Here is a 20,148-nt window from a genome sequence, read left to right as displayed (position 1 = left end):
ATTTTATACATTATATAGAGGTCATTGTACAGAACAAAATCGGATCGGCACTGGGGCTGAGAGCTCACACAAACGCGACTGTTCCCGCACGGCGACGTCCGGCGAAAACGCGTGACACATCTCACCCCAGTCGCGATCGACACTGTCTCCCGGTGGGACGGCGGATCCGGTTTCCCAGGTGGCTCGTCGCGGCCTTATAATCCCCGAGGAACCATTGTCACTCAAACGGCCCAATACAAAGTCAGCACTCGGCGGTCATCCGAGAGGTCCAACTACCGACCGCGCTGGCCACCCGGTTCAAAGTTCGCGCGCGCGGTGACCTCCATGCAAAAGGAGGTGCGGCGCCGGGCTGTCTGGCACTTGTGTGCATGTCTGAACACGCTGCTCGCCGATGCTTCTCCGCAGAGCACCGCTGCCTGACGGCTCAGCATCTTGACTTGTGAAGGGAGAATTAGGGCGCTCGCAGGATAGATTCTGCATCCTGCAGATTCGGAATACGGGCTTGTGGTAATGGCACAACAGGGCGTACATGGCCCTCACGCGATCCGATGGGCGCCCGCTGTCGAGGGAACTTGACTTAGCGTCGGTGAGCGAGAGGCGGTGCGGCACACGGACTGATCAAGGTAACTTGAGTGGCGAGCAGTCACGGGAGAGGCAGAGCTCGGAGGCTGGCCTAGGCGAGCGGGTCCTGGAAGTGAGTGGGAGTGACACGTACGTGCAGTGCTAGCCGTGATATCGACGCGACGCCGCAATTAGGCGACGCGGACTCCACACTCGTTCCGGTTTCCGCCAGCTGGCAGGATCAGGCGGCAGTTGAAAGAGAAACTCTGATTCACGAGCAACAGGAAGACTGTTCACTAGCCGATCTGAGGAAGAGCGTCAAAAGGGGAGTGAAAAAAAGAGGGTTTCATTTGGCAAGGAATCTGGCTTGTTGTATCGCCGGTATACACGGATAAGCAGGGTCGCAAATATAGGCAGCTTCGGATTCCGCGAAAATATCGCCGGGAAAAATGAATGACCTCATTTGCTTCCTCAGTAGTATGTACACCATAGCATGCAGACTTATGCTGCAGAAAGAAAGCAAGAAGCGAATGAGTAATTGCAAAGTGATCTGCATATTGTATCCCAGCTGTATTGTGCATGCCACATTACCAGAGAATCCTGCTGACCTTTAATTAACCTTTCCAGCGCAATATGTCTTTATCAAGCCATACCTTTACATTGGGTTGATATATGCAGGGATGCCCTTTCACCTTCATGTAAGCTTAGCTCTGTCAACAGCAGATGCACTAAAGCTGAACACTCTTGCTACCTACTTCACATATTGCAACTGAAATGAAGGAAACACAAGTCTTAACAGTAAACTTCTAAACAGTGCATTTAAATACTTGTGCAACCTTCTTTTTGGAAAGACCATGTGGTGCCTAGGCATGTAGCTTGACAAGTAAGAAACTGATGTGCTTTTATCTAAAAATAGAACTGATTGATGTTTTGTGGGACAAGGTGCCTGCATGGTGTCTCAATGAGCACACTTTATGGCTGAGAATATTTTTGCCATTGTGTCAGCTTTGAAAACTTGTCAGAATCTTTAATCTTGGTGCATTAGAAAACACCTTGACACAAAATGAATGTAACCCTTGATGTCATTGCTAGAACAGTGCTGAAAACAATTCGATGAACGCAGCAGATAAAATGCAGAGAACTTAGGTGGGAAATAGGTAAGCAATTTACCAACCACATTATGAATGCAAGCAGCTGACACTTAATAGAATAAGAAAGCCCTAGAGCAAGTCTCTGGCTTGCAGTGCAAGACCTGTGCACACTTATGATGATATTTCAGTATTCATGGCAGGGACGGGACCATTCAACCTTACGCACTGTAGCACTCTGTATATCTCTTTGAAATCTTCTTGTACCAACATGTACAAACTGCATGTTGCAAACAGTAAAATCATTGCTATTGTCCTACAGACAGTTTCCATGTTTATTGGATTCTCATTTTAACAGCTGACTTTAAGCTTCCATACTGAGAGCTTCCATACTGAGAGCACAAAGTATGAAGGTCAGTGAAAACGCAACAGGAGCACTGACTTGCAACTGAATTTTTTATTCAGGTATACATACAAGAATAATAATTATGCACACACCATGCAATGTGAAAAAAAAGCAAGCAAATGAAGTGCAAACTATTAATCATGATTGACATTGCTAGAAAACACAAGCATGAGTGACGTCGTGAGTTATTTGCGACATTATACTAAATCCAAGCAAAAGCGATGTTAGAACTTACATGGGCATTATGCGATTCAATGAATTCAACAGTATGCTTATAAACTACGTATTCAAACATTATACTTGAATCAGGTGCTAAGAACATCAATCTATATATAGCTACAAATGCCTTAGTCACCAGATTTGAAAAGCGGGAGGACTTTCGTTTGTTTCAGAGATGAAAGAATGCCTGTTGTGGGAGAATGCTGAGAAATAACAGCGATACTGAGGAGTCCATTGGGAATAATATAATGTACCAACATGCATTAGGAATTACGTCAGGATCTCCAAATTTATTAAATTTGCAGACATACTTCTATATTTTAACAATATTATTAAGGCATACAAATTTAAAAAAGAAATGCCACTACGTTAGTGTTTGCCATAGCAAATGATTTCCTAGGGGTGCATGTACAATGGCCCCCAATTGAATATTGTACAACTAAAGCTCTACCACATGTGTTTGACCCCTGTTGATTGCAAGTCGCACAGGCCTGTTTCCTTAGTGAGTGAAACTCAGTGAAAGAAACTTGGCCTTTTTTGTGGAGCAAAGACAGTTGGCAAAAATGAAACACACAAAGGTAGAGAGGTTTTGGTATAGCCTGTACAGGGAAAGATGCACTCAAGATCCAGGTGCTGTACCGTATCTTCAGAAGATAAAGCATTTATCTAAACACGAGCACAGGGTGTAAATGATCGCACTCCGATGCATGTTATACATAATGACAATCACCACGAAAGCCTATCGCATTACTATTACTTCCACAGGTAATTTTCATGGCTGCTATGGAATGGCTGTCTCACTGCACCACAATCTATAGCAACTAATACACTGGGCATTTCAAATGGTTCATGAAAGCGGGTTGGGCCCTGGCCAGACTGAAGCAGCGGCACTCGAGAGACACTTTTCAACGCCCAGCCTCGTGTGAGTCACTTGACACTCGTCACAGACACTTGCTGACATTGCCTGCAGGCGGGAACAGGCCTTTCTGTTAGATTCATGTTTCAAGTCCAGGCTTTCGTTACTAGGCTTCTGCGTGTCTAAGGCGACGCGAAATGTTTGAATGCACTTTGCTCATCGATAAAAGGCGCCCTTACTTTGCACAGCGATTTGGAAATGTGTATGCACCCTACATCGACGTCAATGCCGACGCGCACCACTTCTGCGTTTTCGAGCTCGAGAGCAGTGTGTCGATTTGGTGTCCAAGGCCAAACAGGCATCCCACTTTGCCACAAGGCGTACACACAACTTAAAGAATCGCTACATACGACACACCCTGCAATATGCATGATCCGTGTCGGCACCATATGCAGTCGGCGCTGTGCTACCACGACTCTTCGAAACCGGCAGTCCAAATGATGCGACATGTCGTGCTGTTTCGTGGATGCAGCACAGTTCGTTCGAAGCTTCTGTAGCTTCGTAACGGCAACGTTATTCGTACTCGCCGATATTACACAGTGATTCAATACTACAGTACACACCACACAGCCACAAGGAATCACAACGGTGCACGCTGCGTGCACGCGTGTGTAGGCGCCGACAGTCATTTTCGATTTTAAAACGCAGCACAAAATAAATGCTTTATTTATTTAGGCGTAGTGTATTTAACAACAAAACGATAACGTTAGCATTTCATGTATTTTTTACTAAGCTTTCTTTTTGTGACATCATCATGCGTCGCAGCAGCGGACTCCACTTGGGTAGGGTGGCTAGAACCACGACCTACTGAACTACAGACCTGCACAGATCTCCCTCCTCCAGCACGCCTGGTCTAGTTCGCCCCTTTTGCCGCTAGGGAAAGAACGTACGAGCAGAGTGGCGCTAGTCATAACCTGTTCGCTGTCGTCTGCTTCTGTGATCTGTTCAGCGCTTGTCTTGCCATTTCGGCAGGCACAAAGCTCTTGTATTGGCGGTTAATGAATAAATTCACAAATATACAAAAGAAAACATATTTGCGAATGCGTTGTGTTTGAATAGTGAAACTAGAAGAGGATGAGCGGTGCAAGAAATGTAAACAACGAGCATATATGTGGCAGCCGCAATGCTAGATCGACGGCATAAATTTCCCTTTCCTAGCCTCCTTAAGAGACTGGAAAAATTGTTTAAAAAGATTCATAGGATAATCTAGCTTTCTTTAGTTGATTACAGACAGCCTAATGTCGTAGATGACATTAGGATTTACTACTGTGTGCCGTAGTGAAAGGAAGACGATCTGGTAAAAGTACAGTAAAAGTATTCACTAGTAAGTCCTCCACCTGATATGTGCAATAGTCTGATCGATTCTGTTTCAAGGGAAGGTGAGCATATCTTGTTTTTAATATCGTTGGATGTCTAGCTCAGTAGAAAGCTTGCAAAAAATTAAGCGATCCCAGTGCTTTAAAACGTGCTGCAGTGCAGGCCTTAAAAATCGTGTCACGGAACTCTTTTCAAACTGTAAAGCTAGCTTTTCCGCGTAGCACGGCGGCAGCATAAGGGTGGTGCTGAAGATACGTACGCAGTGAAGCTGTGTGAGTAATTCACTTTTTGAACATCGTGACGCATTCACGGACAACTTTTAAGAGTTAAAATGAGTGGTAATCGTTCTGTCGTCGAACATTACTGTTGTGTACTGATTCTGGCCGCTGAGTTGAGCGGATGACGTATCTGCATCAGTTAACCCTGTGTTGAAGAGCGCCCTCTCCCGGCCTCAAGAATGTATATATTGTAGCAGTTATCAAGTTCCCACTGTGTTTGTTTCATGACGGCAATAAAAGGTTATTGCCGATACGCCTTGTCGCGATGGTGCCTCGCGATACGACCCACGCAGCAACATAACACTGGCGACGAGGATGGGATCGAATGAGACCGCCGCAATAGGAAGCTAGCTCCTGTCCGTACTCGTTCACAATGACGGCCACCACAACGGAGGGGCTCGAGCCTTTCGACATCACCCACCCTGAAGGGTGGGAGGACTATGCAGAACGTTTCCAGTTCTTCCTCGAGGCGCAGGACGTTACGGACGCCAGCAAGAAGAGATCGATATTCCTCAGCCGCTGCGGTCCCGCCACTTTTCAATTAACCAGGGCGCTCGTAGCACCGGCCCAGCTGAAGGATACACCGTTCGAAACAATCCTCGCCGTTTTGCGTGACCACCTAGTGCCGAAACCACCGGAGCTTGCCAGACGATATGAATTCCATCGCCGCGACCAGGCACCAAGTGAGTCTGCCGCCGCCTACCTCGCTGCTCTTCGAACGACGGCACAGCACTGCAACTTCAACGACCTCGACACCGTGCTACGGGATCGATTCGTGTTCGGACTGCAGAACGACACGGTGAAGCGGCGACTACTGGCGAAAAAAGAGGTGTCTTTTACTAGTGCTGTCGAGGAAGCAGTCGCTGCTGAGGCCATTGCCCGGGAAGCCAGCCTAGCCTCGTTTTAAACCACCAACGCGCCACGTTTCGAGCCCGTGCATCAAGGGATGACGACGGGCGATGATGGCGAGCAAGACACCGCCGAGGATGTTCTTCGGTTACGTGCGAGCCTCACTCAGCGACGGGACACCGAGAGATTGGTGGGCGGCCCCTGCGCCAGCTGTGGAGGCCCGCACGAACGCCGCCTGTGTCGGTTCCGTGGTGCCCAGTGCAGGGAATGTGGAAAAACCGGTCATATTGCTAAAGTCTGCCGGTCCCGGAGGCAGCTTAGCCCACGTCGAAATGCCAAAGATCAAGCCCGGATGCAACAATTCAAGACCGCTCCTCGCACAAACATTTCATACTGCGACGACTTGGCAGTTACTGCTATCAACGAAGTGTCTAAACCCGCCAAGAGGAAGATACATGTGAGTGTAAAAATCGAAGGCACACAGTGTCAGATGGAGGTAGATTCGGGATCAACTTTTTCCATTATCTCCGACGCCACAGCCAGACGCATTTTTCCAAAGGGGCATGTCAGAAACCTACAGCCACTTGATGTTGTCATGAGGGACTATCAAGCAAACCGTATCGCTGTACGAGGAGTTGGTACCGTCCGAGTGCAGTTCAAAGATTTTGATGGCCCATTGCGCCTGGTCATTGTCAAGGGCAAGCGCCCAAGTCTTCTCGGGCTGGATTGGTTTCCGGCACTCGGTATCAATATCACGGGAGTGCAACGCATCGATCAGCAACCATCCTCACTTGATAGCATATTCCGGGATTTTGCCTCTGTGTTCGACGGGACGCTAGGCTGCTACAAGGGACCGCCCGTTCAGTTTGCACTTTACCCTGAGGTTGTGCCTATCCGCCTGAAAGCAAGAAGGGTTCCTTTCGCACTGCGACCGAAAATCGACGCCGAACTGGACAAGCTGATAACACAAGGAATCCTTGAGCCGGTTGACCACGCTCGTTGGGAAACCCCTATTGTTACGCCACTGAAGGCAAATGGGGACGTCCGCATCTGTGCAGACTACAAGTGCACCATCAGCAAAGCCTTGCAGCAGCACTCGTATCCGGTACCAGCTGTCAACCACCTGCTGGCATCCCTCTCTGGTGGAACTGTCTTTGCGAAGCTAGACTTAGCACAGGCCTACCAACAGCTCCCAGTGACTCATGAATCTGCAGAGGCGCAGACCATTGTGACGCATCGGGGTGCTTTCCGCGTTCGACGATTACAGTTCGGTGTCAGCGTCGCACCTGGCATCTTTCAGAGTTTAATGGAGAACCTATTGCGCGGACTACCAGGCGTCATTCCATATTTTGATGATGTCCTCATTTCAGGTGCATCGCACCAAGAACTACTTAGTCGCCTTCGAGAGGTCCTTCAGCGGTTCCAAGATGCAGGGCTTAAGGTCAAGAAGGAGAAATGCCAGCTAGGAGTGACTCAAGTGGAATTGTTGGGTTTCCGAGTCGATGCTGAGGGAATCCACCCCACACTGGCCAAGACGCAAGCCATCCTTAATGCACCGCGGCCGTTGAACAGAGCCGAGCTGCAGGCCTTCCTGGGTCTTCTCAATTTCTATCATGCATTCCTTCCACACAAGGCCACTGTCGCTGAACCCCTGCACCGTTTGTTGGACAAGAAGGTCCCCTGGCTGTGGGGAAACCTACAACAAACTGCGTTCGACAATGTGAAGAAGCTACTGGCATCCAACCAGGTGCTGACACATTTCGACGAGAAGAAGCCGGTGATCCTTGCATGCGATGCGTCCCCGTACGGAATAGGAGCAGTGTTGAGTCACAGAATGCCGGATGACACGGAAGCACCAATCGCTTTTTATTCAATACCCTTGTCCTCTACGGAGCGTAATTACGCCCAGATTGATAAGGGGGCACTCGCTGTGGTTGCCGGAGTAAAGAAGTTCCATGACTACGTATTCGGCCGCCCATTTCAGATCCATACAGACCACAAGCCGCTCCTGGGGCTCTTCACATCAGACCGGCAAACGCCACAGATGCTTTCACCACGAATGTTGCGTTGGTCCATTTTTCTTAATGGATACCAGCATACTCTCCACCACCGACCAGGAAAACAGTTAGGCCACGCAGATGGTCTCAGTAGACTGCCTCAAGCGGACCAGTGCCAGGATGACCCTTCGCCAGCAGAGGTCGTCATGCTTGTGGACGTACTTGCAGAATCTCCAGTCCATGCAGACGATGTAGCTAAGTACTCCGCCAAGGATGCTATCCTCTCCCGTGTCCTCAACTGGGTGTGGAAGGGGTGGCCAAGGTGCGCTCCGAGTTCCGAGTTCACACCTTTCATGTCCAGGCAACATGAACTGTCCGCCCACAAGGGATGCTTACTGTGGGGTGACCGTGTGGTGGATTCCACAGAAGTTGCGTTTCCGGGTCCTCGAAGCTCTGCATGTCGGACACCCTGGCATCGTCAGAATGAAAGCGCTTGCCCGCAGTTATGTATGGTGGCCCGGCATGGATGCGGCCATTGAGGAATGGGTCCGGCGATGTTTTCCTTGCCAGGAAACACGGCCCGAGATGCCTCGGGCACCTGTGCACCCATGGGAGACGACCCGGACACCATGGTCACGCCTGCACATTGATTTCGCTGGTCCCTTCCAAGGACAGAACTTCTTGATTGTGGTGGACTCTTATTCCAAATGGCTGGAGGTCATACTAATGTCGTCAATGACATCGAGTGCTGTAATCACTACCTTACAAAGATTGTTCGCAACTCATGGCCTGCCAGATACCCTTGTTTCATACAACGGCCCGCAATTCACATCCGCAGAATTTCGAGGGTTCCTGGATGCCAACCTCATCCGCCAAGTGACATCTGCACCGTTCCATCCATCCACGAACGGGCAGGCCGAAAGGATGGTACGGACCACCAAAGAGGCATTAGCTCGAATAATCAGAGGAAGCTGGGCAAAGCGCTTGGTAGACTTCACTCTACAGCAGCATGTAACTCCGCACACAGTCACGGGGCGCGCCCCGTGTGAGTTGTTGATGGGCCGCCGACTGTCTACCATGCTGGATCGGCTGCATCCAGACCGGGCCCCTGACAAGTCCTCCCGGTTGGCAAAAGTTCTGCCGACACCGCGCATATTCCAGCCCGACGACCCTGTATTTGCACGTAACTACGGCCAGGGCCCACCATGGCTATCTGCTGTGATTTCCAGAGCAACTGGCCCGATCTCTTATGAGGTTGCTCTTCCGGATGGTCGTGTGTGTCGCCGGCACGTGGACCAGCTTCGTCGGCGGAGCAGCATTCCCATAAGGTTAGCCGAAACTGTACCTGAAGGACAGCCTGAGGTTCAGCCTTCGTCAAGCCCTTCACCTGGCGGAATGAGCAGCAGCAAGACACCAGATCCCAGTGAAACCGAGGAGCACCCGACAGCCATGCTAGCTCCCGAGGCGCAACCAACAGTCATGCTTCCTTCGGACGACATAGCAGCACCTCAGCCAGCACCAACAGAGCAAAGTGTAGAATTGCCGGGCCCACGCCGTTCGCAGCGTTCCCGGAAGACACCACAACATCTTCGGGACGTTGTGCTGGCATTGGCTGACTGTTGAGTACCAACTAAGGGGGAAGGAGTGTTGTGTACTGATTCTGGCCGCTGAGTTGAGCGGATGACGTATCTGCATCAGTTAACCCTGTGTTGAAGAGCGCCCTCTCCCGGCCTCAAGAATGTATATATTGTAGCAGTTATCAAGTTCCCACTGTGTTTGTTTCATGACGGCAATAAAAGGTTATTGCCGATACGCCTTGTCGCGATGGTGCCTCGCGATACGACCCACGCAGCAACATAACAATTACGGTGGCTTCAAGTTTCTAAAGAGCGCAGACGCGAATTTTACGTGTACAATGAAACTGTTGGGTACGTTGCGAACTCTATACACAATGCGATTTATAATAATCTCCTTGAAAAAGGCAGTGGGAGCGGCTATTTAACGCAATTTTAGAGAGCAGCGGACTTCACGCTCCGACATTTTTTAGGTTCGGTGAGTCAACTTTTGGAGCCAAGTGACCGATCAAAGCCTTGTGACATCTCTGTCACTGTGTTAGCAAAAATCACCAACTAGAGAAGCAGTTCGTCGCAACACAACAGCTGCCGTACTACTTACAACGCCGCACAACCGCCCACCGCGTAGCAGACGGATGGATGGATGGAAGGTAGGAGCGTCCCCTTTGAAACGGGGCGATGGCAGTTGCCACCATGCTCAGATTTTTATTTTGCCTTTTATTTTTATCTGTGTTGTGTGTTATTGAATTTCTCGATTTTCTTTAAATACGTCTTCCTACCCTTTTAACCTCATGTCACCTCTCTGCTTTTGAGCCACCAATCCTCCGATCGCCTTTTGCTAATTTCCACCGCACATTTATTTACATGAGTATCATTATCTCTGAACCCTAGGGCCTCAGGAAGGGTGACTGTGGCCGCATCGACATCGGGATTGATACCATCACATTTTAGTATGAGGTGTTCCATTGTTTCTACATATTTACCACACACAGTACATGTGTCTTCTTCTTCGTTAAATTTCTTTTTATAGCTCCGTGTTCTAAGACATCCTGATCTAGCTTCAAAGAGTAGGGCACTGCCTCTTGAGTTATCATAAAACGCTTCCTTCCTGATCTGCTGTTTCCAGTATCGATATAGTTCTACGCTATGCTTCTTTTCCATTGAATTTATCCAATTTTTACCTTCCGCATTTTTAACCTGTCGTTTAATGCTCTGGCTTTTTTCGTCCTCGTGTCTGGCATACTTACTGGTTAGCTTCCTAGTTCTTTTCCGCCATTGTGAGTCAACGCTCTTTCTGTATAGGTATTCCAATTTCCTCAGCCGTTTTTCGTATAGGATTTTACTCTGAGCATCTCTTGCTTCGAATGATGCCCAGCCCATATCTCCCTGTACTGCTTCGTTTGTGGTTTTCCCGTGGGCACCTAGTGCTAACCTTCCCACAGCTCTCTGATTTACTTCTAGTCTCGACTGAACCTCTGCCCTTAAACACAGGACCGCATTCCCGAAAGTAAGCCCCGGCACCATTACTCCCTTCCAAATGCCTCTCAGTACCTCATACCTGTTGTAACCCCACAATGCCTTATGTTTCATTATCCCGGCATCTCTTCGCCCTTTTGCTATTAGAGTCTGTTCGTGCTTTTCCGTGTACATCTGCCCTTTTTTTATCCACACCCCGAGATACTTGTATTCGGCCACTCGGGGTATTTCATGGCCCTGTATTGTAAGCTCCTGATCAGTTGTATCGTTGAAAAACATCCCACCGGACTTAGCTGCACTAAAACTTAAACCTAAACTGTCTCCTTCGTCCCCACAGTACTTAACCAGAGTTTGCAAATCTTCCTGGCTATCTGCTAACAGTACAATATCGTCCGCATACATTAAACCCGGTAGTCGTTGCTCAACAACCTTTTCGCCTAATCTGTACGACAGATTATACCCTAGATTGCTTCGTTGTAACCTTCTTTTCATGCTTATCATATATAGCATGAACAGCAGCGGTGATAGAGGACAACCTTGCCTTAATCCTTTGTGAACCTCGACAGTTGTCGTACTCTTGATTCCTTCCCATGTTATTTGAACATTATTTTCTCGATATAGTTCCTGTAGAAAATCAATTACCTCATTACCGATACCTTCAGCTTTTAATATGTTCCACAGGAGTTCCCTGTTCACATTGTCGTACGCACCACTTATGTCCAGGAAGGCTAAATACAGAGGTCTATTTTCCGCCTTAGCTATTTCTATGCACTGGGTAAGCACGAACAGGCTATCATCTAAGCGCCTACCACTTCGGAACCCGTTCTGAAGTTCTCCAAGTATTCCATTACTTTCTACCCATGACTGCATTTTTAATTTCACCGCCTGCATCGCCAGCCTATATATAACTGATGTTATCGTAATTGGTCGGAAAGATTTTATGTTCTTCTTATCACCTTTCCCTTTATAAATCAAATTCATTTTACTCTCTTTCCAGCTGTGCGGAATTTGCTTATTTGTTATGACTGCCTCCAATGCTTTTATCAGCAATTCCTTGCTTCTTGGGCCAAGTTCATTAATAACCTTGATTGGAATTTCGTCTATCCCCGCGGACGTGCATTTTGGAACATTTGCTTCCGCCTTTTTCCAGTTAAGATTGGTCAGTTCTAAGCTGTTTTATATTATGCTATCCTGTGTTGCTCCCTCATTTGGGGCGATTACCCTATCGTCTTTCCTAAATGACTCTGCTATAACTGAACCAATGTAGTTCACAGCGTCATCTCCCTCTAAACAATTTCCTTCGGTATCGTGAATCTGTTCCTCTTTTCTGTGATTAGCTTTACCCAGCCAGCTTATATGGTTCCAGAATTTTCTTGACCCCCCTTTAGTTGCATCGCGAACTTCAGCCAGCCAGCGATCAGAGGACTGCTTTATTTTTGCCTGGACGAGGACCTGCACTTGTTGTTTCTTTTGTTGATAATATTCCCATTTTTGGCCCATTTCCTCTTCAGATAACTGCGCCCTCTTTGCTTCTCTGTGTTCCCGAGATGCCCACCGTCGTTGTTCGATGGCCTCTCTAATTTCCTTATTCCACCAACTTCGTGGCTTCCCCTTTCCTCTCCAGCGGTTTACTCCTTTTACCTCTTTTATTTTTGTACTAATGAGTAGTTCTAACTGATTATAATCCCACCACCCCATGGGATATTTCTTTATTGCTTCCTCTATGCCAGCCGCTATTTGCGCTATTTGCGCGTCATTTAATTTTGCGTACTCTTTTTGACTTCCCCGTATTTCTCTTTTGAGTAGGGCTCCCAACTGTAGACTAATACGTTTATGATCACTTCCGAGGCTGTACTTCCCCTCTTCGTCTATTTCCATTATTGCTAGCTTGCTATACAATCCCTGCGACATTAAGCAGTACTCAATGGTCGTTTGTCTGTTACGGGACTCCCACGTGATTTGTCCCTCACACTTAGTTTCTCTATTTGCTATAACTAGGTTGTGTCCTTCACAGAAGTCTACCATCAACTTCCTATTACAATCTGTGTATCCATCCAGATCCTCGATGTGGCCATTCATGTCACCCAGCAGACAAATATCGGCACCTTCTCCAAACTGCTTTATATCGTCATCGAGACACTTCACTAGATCTTTGTTCTCTTGCCTGTATTTGTCCCCTGTCCCTAAATAAACTACTCCTAGCCATGCCTTTTTACCGGCAATTGTACCTGATACCCAGACATGTTCTTTGCAAGTTAACTTTATTCTTTGCCAATTTGTTCCTTGGTGTATGAGCATACCTACTCCTCCTCCCTTCCTCTCCGTTGTTGTTCTATTGCTCCCTTCCCAGACGTAGCCTTCAATCAGCGGTGGGTCTTCTATATCCCTGAGGTGTGTTTCGCATAGCGCGTATACACCTACTTCTTCGTCCTTTAACTGCTGTTCTATTTCTAACCACCTCGCTCTCTTTCTACCGCCTTGCATGTTTATGTACCTGATCCTGGTGCTAAATTTATTTGTAGTTTTCTTCCTGGACCTCCTAGTGGCCATTTTATTGGCGTCAGCCTCTATTGTTGAACTTTCTACACTGTTTCTACCTACCCCTACGCCCTGAGGCGCAGTGGACCCCCTAAAAAAGCTACTGCCCGACCTGCCAGGCGCCAGCCGATCTCGGCTCCTAGCCTTCCATTAAAGTGGATGCCATCTCGTGTAAAGCCTCCGCCAAAGCCTGCTCTATGCACTTCTCTGTTTATGTCTGCCACTTCAAATTTTTTTCTCCTGGCTTAGCTTTCTTATTTCACAATTTACAGCCACAACGTCCTTGGCAATTGCTCCGTTCCTTCCTTGCACCTCCGGCACTGTGCATACCACGATCTGGACTTGCTGTGCTATCGCCCTTAAATCGTCAACTCCCTCCGCTAATCTTTCCACTACTTTTGCAGCTTCACCATTCAACACATCATTTAGCCCCGCCGCTACCACTACCAAATTGCGCTCTGCAACATTCTCAGAAAGCTCGCTTTTTGTTTCTTTCAGTACTGCGTCCATTGTCCTGCCTGGGAACGTCCCGACTGCTACCCGCTTATCACCCTTTGCACGCTCCATTATAGCTCTTTTGCACCTCCTCATATTTGAATCACCACCGATAAGTACTAGGGCATTCTTTCCCTCCCTCCTAACTTCCAGGTTGTGCTTATCATTGGCTATGAGCTCATTTCTTGGGGTTAGCTTGTTCCCCTCCTCTCCTCGCGCTCGCTGTCGCCCCTGTGGCTGCAGCGTCGCCTCCCGCGGGGCGTGTTGCGCTGCTTCGCTATAACTACGCCGATTCACCGGCGGCGAGCTGACTACCGCTTGCTCTGCCCTCCTGCCCCCGACTTCGCATGTAGGGTCTACCCTACTTTCTGTGCTTTTGCCCCCGGCTTGGTGTCCCGACCCATCATTCTCCGCTGCGCGCGTCTCAAGCGCATCGAGACGCCTATGCAGTTCTGCTGTCCTTTCCTTCTCTTTTCCAAGCTCGGCCACGGTTCTTACTAATTGCGCGGCCTGCACCGCTTCCACCTTGACCAACTCGGCGACTTTCGCCTGCAAAGCTAACCGCCTCTCCCGCTCCTCCTTCAGGTCTGCTTTCAGCTCCTCGAACTTGGCTGTCCAATTTCCTTCCAGTTTTTGGACTGCTTCCCTGACCTTTTCGCACAGCCTGCACGTAAAGCTAGACTCCTCCGCGTCTGCTAAGCTCTTGAAACTGGTCTCGTCGAGGGAGCACCAGCGCAGGCACTCGTCGCACTGCACTTGCTCCGCATCCCCCGCGGCCTTCCCTTTGTTTGGTTTCATCGCTAGGCCTACTTCCTCAGGCTCAACGAGCACGTCCGCCAAATCACTTCGAAGAGCTAGCTGAGATAGTTACATAGGCCTATCAAACAGGTCCCGCCTAGCACCCAGGCCCAACGAGGGAAACCGCCAGACCCAGACAAAGCCGGCACGTTTACCACGCTTACCACGAATTCAAAATTTGCGCCCCCGCTCCATGCAAAACAAAGCTCTTCAAAAACATCAGCCAACAAGAAAAAAAGACCACCTAGCCACGAACGAAGTCGCTGAAGCCTCGACACAGGAGCGTCCGCACGCCCAATTACTATTAAAATACAAAAAACAGCAAATAAAAACAGAAGCAAGCTCAAAGCATGCACAAAAACTTATGATTTCGTCGTCGCCACGGAGCCCCGAAACGCACGTCCATCCGCCACAAAATCCAAGAACGATCCATAGAATAAAGAAGATACTGAACGATCTATAGTTGAGATGGATGGATGGATGGATGGATGGATGGATGGATGGATGGATGGATGGATGGATGGATGGATGGATGGATGGATGGATGGATGGATGATTGTGGCTCAACCCTTTGAATCGGGCGGCGGCGACGCGCGATGCATACCTATGTATTTACTCCTTTACTTTTGCGTTGATATTGTCCACCAATCAGATAGCCTCCGCTTAGTTATTTCTACCTGTTCAAAGTCTATTCTACTTTCACTGTCTTTAAAACCCAAGGCTTTGAATAGTTCCCCGTTTGATTCAACTGCAGGGTGAAGTTGTTTACAAGCAAGTATAAGGTGTTCCGCCGTTTCCTCCTCCTCTCTACACGCCTCGCATACCAAATCTATCTCCTGGTATCTGGCTCGGTACGTTTTAGTCCTCAGTACCCCTGTCCTGGCTTTGAACAACAATGAGCTTCCCTTAGAGTTATCGTAAATATTTTCTTTGGCTATTTCTTGCTTAAACGTCCTGTATGTCTCCAATGCCAATTTGGTTTGCATCTCTGTACTCCACATACCCCTCTCTGCCTCCTTAACCTTTTTCTTGACAGATGATTCTTTACTTGTTCCCCAGCTACTGCCCAAGTATTTGCTTGTCAATTTTCTAGTTCGCTTCCTCCACCTCGTGTCAACGTTCCTCGTGTATAAGTAACTGAAAACCTTCCTAGCCCACCGAATTTCCCCCATTTTTCTCAATCGCTTCTCAAAGGCTATCTTGCTACTAGCCTCTGCCCTCGAAAGAAGACCATCCCAGATCCCCCTGCACTCCAAGATTTGGTGTCTTGCCATGTGCTCCCAGAGCGAGCCTACCCACCCCACGTTGCCTAATTTCCAACTGTTGCCGGGTCTCTGTTCTAATACATAGAACCGCATTGGCAAAAGTCAGGCCTGGTACCATTACCCCCTTCCATATCCCTCGTACTACCTCGTACCTATTGTAGTTCCACAGTGCCCTACTCTTCATAATCGCTGCACTTCTGTTACCTTTAGTCGTTAGATATTTTTCGTACTCTGTCAGATACTCAATGCCATTATTTATCCACACCTCAAGGTACTTGTATTTATCGACTATCTCCAGCGTGGCCTCCTGTATCTTATGCTCGCCGCAACTGTTATCATTAAAAATCATGACTGCTGATTTTTCTTTGCTAAACTTCAAGCCTAATCTGTCTCCTTCTGTACCACATATGTCCATTAATTCCTGCAGATCTTCTGCATTGTCAGCCATTAATACAATATCATCCGCGTACATCAGTCCTGGTAATGACTGTTCAATCAATTTTCCTTGCTTGAGAAATGATAGGTTGAAGCCGAGTCCGCTTTGCTGTATTTTGGCCTCTAGACCTTGTAGGTACAGCATAAACATCAGAGGCGACAATGGGCAGCCCTGCCTAAGCCCCTGCCGAATCATTACAGGCTCCGAAACCTGCTTTTCCCATTGCATAATCACCCGGTTACCTTTATAGATATCTTTTAAGAAACTGGTTACTCCATCTTGCACTCCTAAAGTTTCCAGAATGCCCCACAAGCCCTCTTGAAGTACACTGTCATAGGCTCCCTTGATGTCCAAAAAAGCCAGCCATAGGGGTCTGTGTTCCTTTTCAGCCATTTCAATGCACTGTGTTAGCGAGAACAGATTGTCTTCTAGCCTCCTATGCTTCCGGAACCCATTTTGTAGCTCTCCAAGTACCCCCTCGTTCTCTACCCATGCCTGCAGTCTGTCCTTTATAATCTGCATAACCACCCTGTAAACCACTGACGTCACTGTTATGGGCCGGTAGTTATTTATGTCAGCTTTGTCCCCCTTTCCCTTATATATCATTCTCATCCTACTTAGCCTCCATTCGTCAGGTACTTTACCATCCACTAGCATTTTGCTCACCACCTCCCTCAATGCTTTCTTAGATTTCGGGCCCAATTTCTTTATTAACATAATTGGAATACCATCGGGGCCTGCCGATGTGCTACTTGGTACCCTCTTCTCCGCCCTTTCCCACTCTTTTTGTCCAAGCGAAAGCAGTGGGTTGACCGGGCTATCCCTCTCCGACGTACTGCATGTACCATTTGTCTGTTTTGTAAATTTTTCCCTCATCATGGTTCCTATATGCTCCATTGCCCCCTCTCCTTCTAACCGAGTACCTTGAGCTGTTACTATATACCTCTGCTCTAGGCTTGTCCTATTACCCAAGGAGTTCAGATGTTGCCAGAATTTCCTAGCTGCCTGTTTATCTTTTTTATTGCTTATTTTTGACATCCATTGGGACCCTTTTGTCTTGATTTTCTCGTTGATCAAATAAGATGCTTCCCTTTTGCATTTTATGTAGTTTACCCACTTCCTCTCTACTTCTGCTTCAGGTTCTCCCTTACTTTTGGAATACCTGTGTTCCCTGGAGGCTTCCTGACGTTTTTTTATGGCCTTCTTAACCTCTTCATCCCACCAGCTCTTGAGTTTTCGTATCCCTTGCCTTGTTTTCCTGACTCGCGCCTTACCTAGCTCACGCTCAAATAGTCTCATTAACTTTGGGTAAGTCCAATCAATTTCAGTACCCTCTGATATTTCCTCTTCAATTTGTTTTGCCGCTATTTCCACTTCGTCTTCTGAGTAAAAAATCACATCTGGCGTTTCCTCGCGCGTCGTTCGTGTTTTAGTTTCCCTCTTAAAACTCAACTTGATACGTTTGTGGTCGCTACCTATACTTCTGGAGCCCTGTTCATCTATAATCATGGCTCCTAATCTATCGTACATCCTATGTGACATTAACGCATAATCTATTGTCGAGTGTCGACCCCCTACCTCCCATGTTATGGTCCCGTCACACTTTTCAGTAGAGTTACAGACAACTAAGTTAAGCCTCTCACACATATCCAGCAGCATGTTACCTGTGGAGTCTGTGTGCCCATCCATATCTTCAACATGCGCATTCATGTCTCTTAATACAATTACTTCACATCCTTTTCCCAGCTCATTGATGTCCGCTGCTATACAGTCCAACATTTTTTTGTTTTCCTCTTTAGCATTTGATCCTGTCCAAAGGTATACAAAGCCTAGAAGTGTTTTCGCCCCTGCTACTTTTCCTTCTAGCCATAAATGCTCCATGCATTCCTGTTTGACCCTTTGCCAATTTGTATTTTTATGAATGAATGCTCCAATTCCCCCACCCTTTCTGCTACCCTGCACTCTGTTGCAAAATTCCCATGCATAATCAGGGTTACAGGGCGGTTGTTCCATGTCCCTAAGATGTGTCTCTACAAACCCATAAACCATTAAGTTCTCCTGCCTTAGTTGTTCTTCGATTTCCTCCCATTTTAGCCTATTTCTGACACCTTGCACGTTAATGAACCCTATGTCTGACTTAATTTGGCTCTTGCGCTTATTCCTGTCACCTCTCCTACAGTGCCGATGTTCGCCTGTTTGCGGCTCCTGCCTCGAATCGTCCACGCCTACGCTGCTTCTTTCAGGGCTCTGGGTCCCCCTAAAAAAGCTGTTGCCTGGCGACCCATCCTGCCCCCTAACCTTTTGCCAGTGGCACCACTGTAGTGAATACCATCCTGCACAAAAGGCCGGAAGCCGGTTCCGTACACGTCCCTGTTGACCTCCATCACGCTGTACCCGAGTCGTCCGCTCAGACTCCTAATAACCCGATTGGCTTCAACCACCCTCCTTTCTACCTGGTAAGCCTGGCCCTCGACCTCTGGGATAGTGCATATGGTCACATGCACCCTCCCGACCTCCGGAGGCCTCTCTAAGCTTACTCAGCCCAGTCTCAATGTGCCTCTCAAGGTCCTGGCTTCTCCCCTTAAGCACGTCATTGAGCCCAGAATGCATAATGACCAAGCTGTCGCTCTCCGTGCTGACCCCAACTACTTCCCGCGCCTTGGTCATTGCTTCCGCCATACCCTTGCCCGCTCGCACCTCCACCTGTACTCGCCCGTCCGCCTTCACTCTCGCCATCACGCCCTGTTCGGCCCTTCCCACATTGGAGTCCCCTATCACCAGGACCCTTCTACGTGCAAACCGTTCGACTGCAGCCTGTGCCTGCTGCCCCTCCCTTTGCGCCCGCTGGCGCCCCCATAGAGAAAAAAATTTCAACAAGAGCGGACACTCCCATAGAGCCCAGCGGCCGAATTGACTGTAGCACACCAAGCGGATGTTGTTGACTCCTTCCGGTTTCGGTTTTGGGCGCGCGCGTTTTGAACACCAGTTGGTACACGCCGCGCCGGCTCCGCTGCTCGGCGCGGCATTCATTTTCGTTTTTTTTTTCGCTTCTGCTGAACCTCGCATGGCCTTGGCGTGGAATCGTTTCATTATTAAGTAGAAATGATTGCGATTGACCTTTACAAGACTGCACCGAATCTGTCAGGTGCAATTTCATAAAGAAAACGAAAGACATCTTCTGAAATGATGAAATGTTTATTTTGCTCTATATAAATGCTCGTTCCGGGCTTCTGCATTCATCCAAAGTTGTGGCACCAGGTAAGCAGCAGCCGTTGCCGTACGATGCTCCACCGGATTCCGTCAGCTGAAAGAAAGTAAATTACAAGCATGTGTCATTTTGGTATATTGACCTAACAGGAGTATTTCGTGTTGAGGCGAAACGTGCGTAACTGGTGAATGAGCGGCATCACAGATAAATTCACTTTCACGTACATTTCGCAACAGACTTCTCCCAAACAATGCCATAAAATCTGAACATCCGATTTTCAAGCACCCCTCCTTTCCCGGGCATTATTTCCTGCACTTTAAGTGCACAAATACACGGGTGACTGCGCGTTTCCAAAACAACTTGGCCTCAGTCGACACGATGGTACGTCAAGTACAAAAAGGTGGCCACAACACAGGCTCAGCCAGACCATGTTACACGCTCGCAGAATGCCTTCTAATCGCACTCAAGTCAGACTCGTGGGTGCAAAGCCTGTTTTCAGTCGCTCAGAATACGTAAATGTCATGTTCTTGAGCTCCTCCGTGTTATCTTTTACGCGTCCTGCCGGCGCATGCAACACTCCCGTGTTATCACTCTCGGTAGTCGCTCGTCGCGTTTTCGAGATGCGCGAGTACCGAAATAAGCTATATGTTGTTGCAGGGCTATAAAATGCGTCACAAGCTTGTCCCACTAAAATTCAGTACACGCAATAGTAACTCACTATGGCCGG

At 48.1% G+C, this 20,148-nt stretch overlaps 1 protein-coding gene across 1 annotated transcript; it reads left to right on the top strand.

The window, feature by feature from the left end:
• The first annotated feature begins 5,158 nt into the window (after positions 1 to 5,158).
• LOC139047083 (uncharacterized) lies at positions 5,159 to 5,692 on the top strand. The gene has a single exon (XM_070521036.1). The coding sequence runs from the start codon at positions 5,159 to 5,161 to the stop codon at positions 5,690 to 5,692; it is 534 nt and encodes a 177-aa protein (XP_070377137.1).
• The last annotated feature ends 14,456 nt before the right edge of the window (positions 5,693 to 20,148 follow it).

The sequence above is a fragment of the Dermacentor albipictus genome, chromosome 6 (assembly GCF_038994185.2).
Source record: "Dermacentor albipictus isolate Rhodes 1998 colony chromosome 6, USDA_Dalb.pri_finalv2, whole genome shotgun sequence".
Classification (NCBI taxonomy): Eukaryota; Metazoa; Arthropoda; class Arachnida; order Ixodida; family Ixodidae; genus Dermacentor; species Dermacentor albipictus.
This window is presented reverse-complemented; position numbering and strand designations above follow the sequence as displayed.

Bases quoted from the DNA above. Each gene is read 5' to 3' on its own strand.
- LOC139047083 (XM_070521036.1), top strand. From the start codon at position 5,159: ATGACGGCCACCACAACGGAGGGGCTCGAGCCTTTCGACATCACCCAC.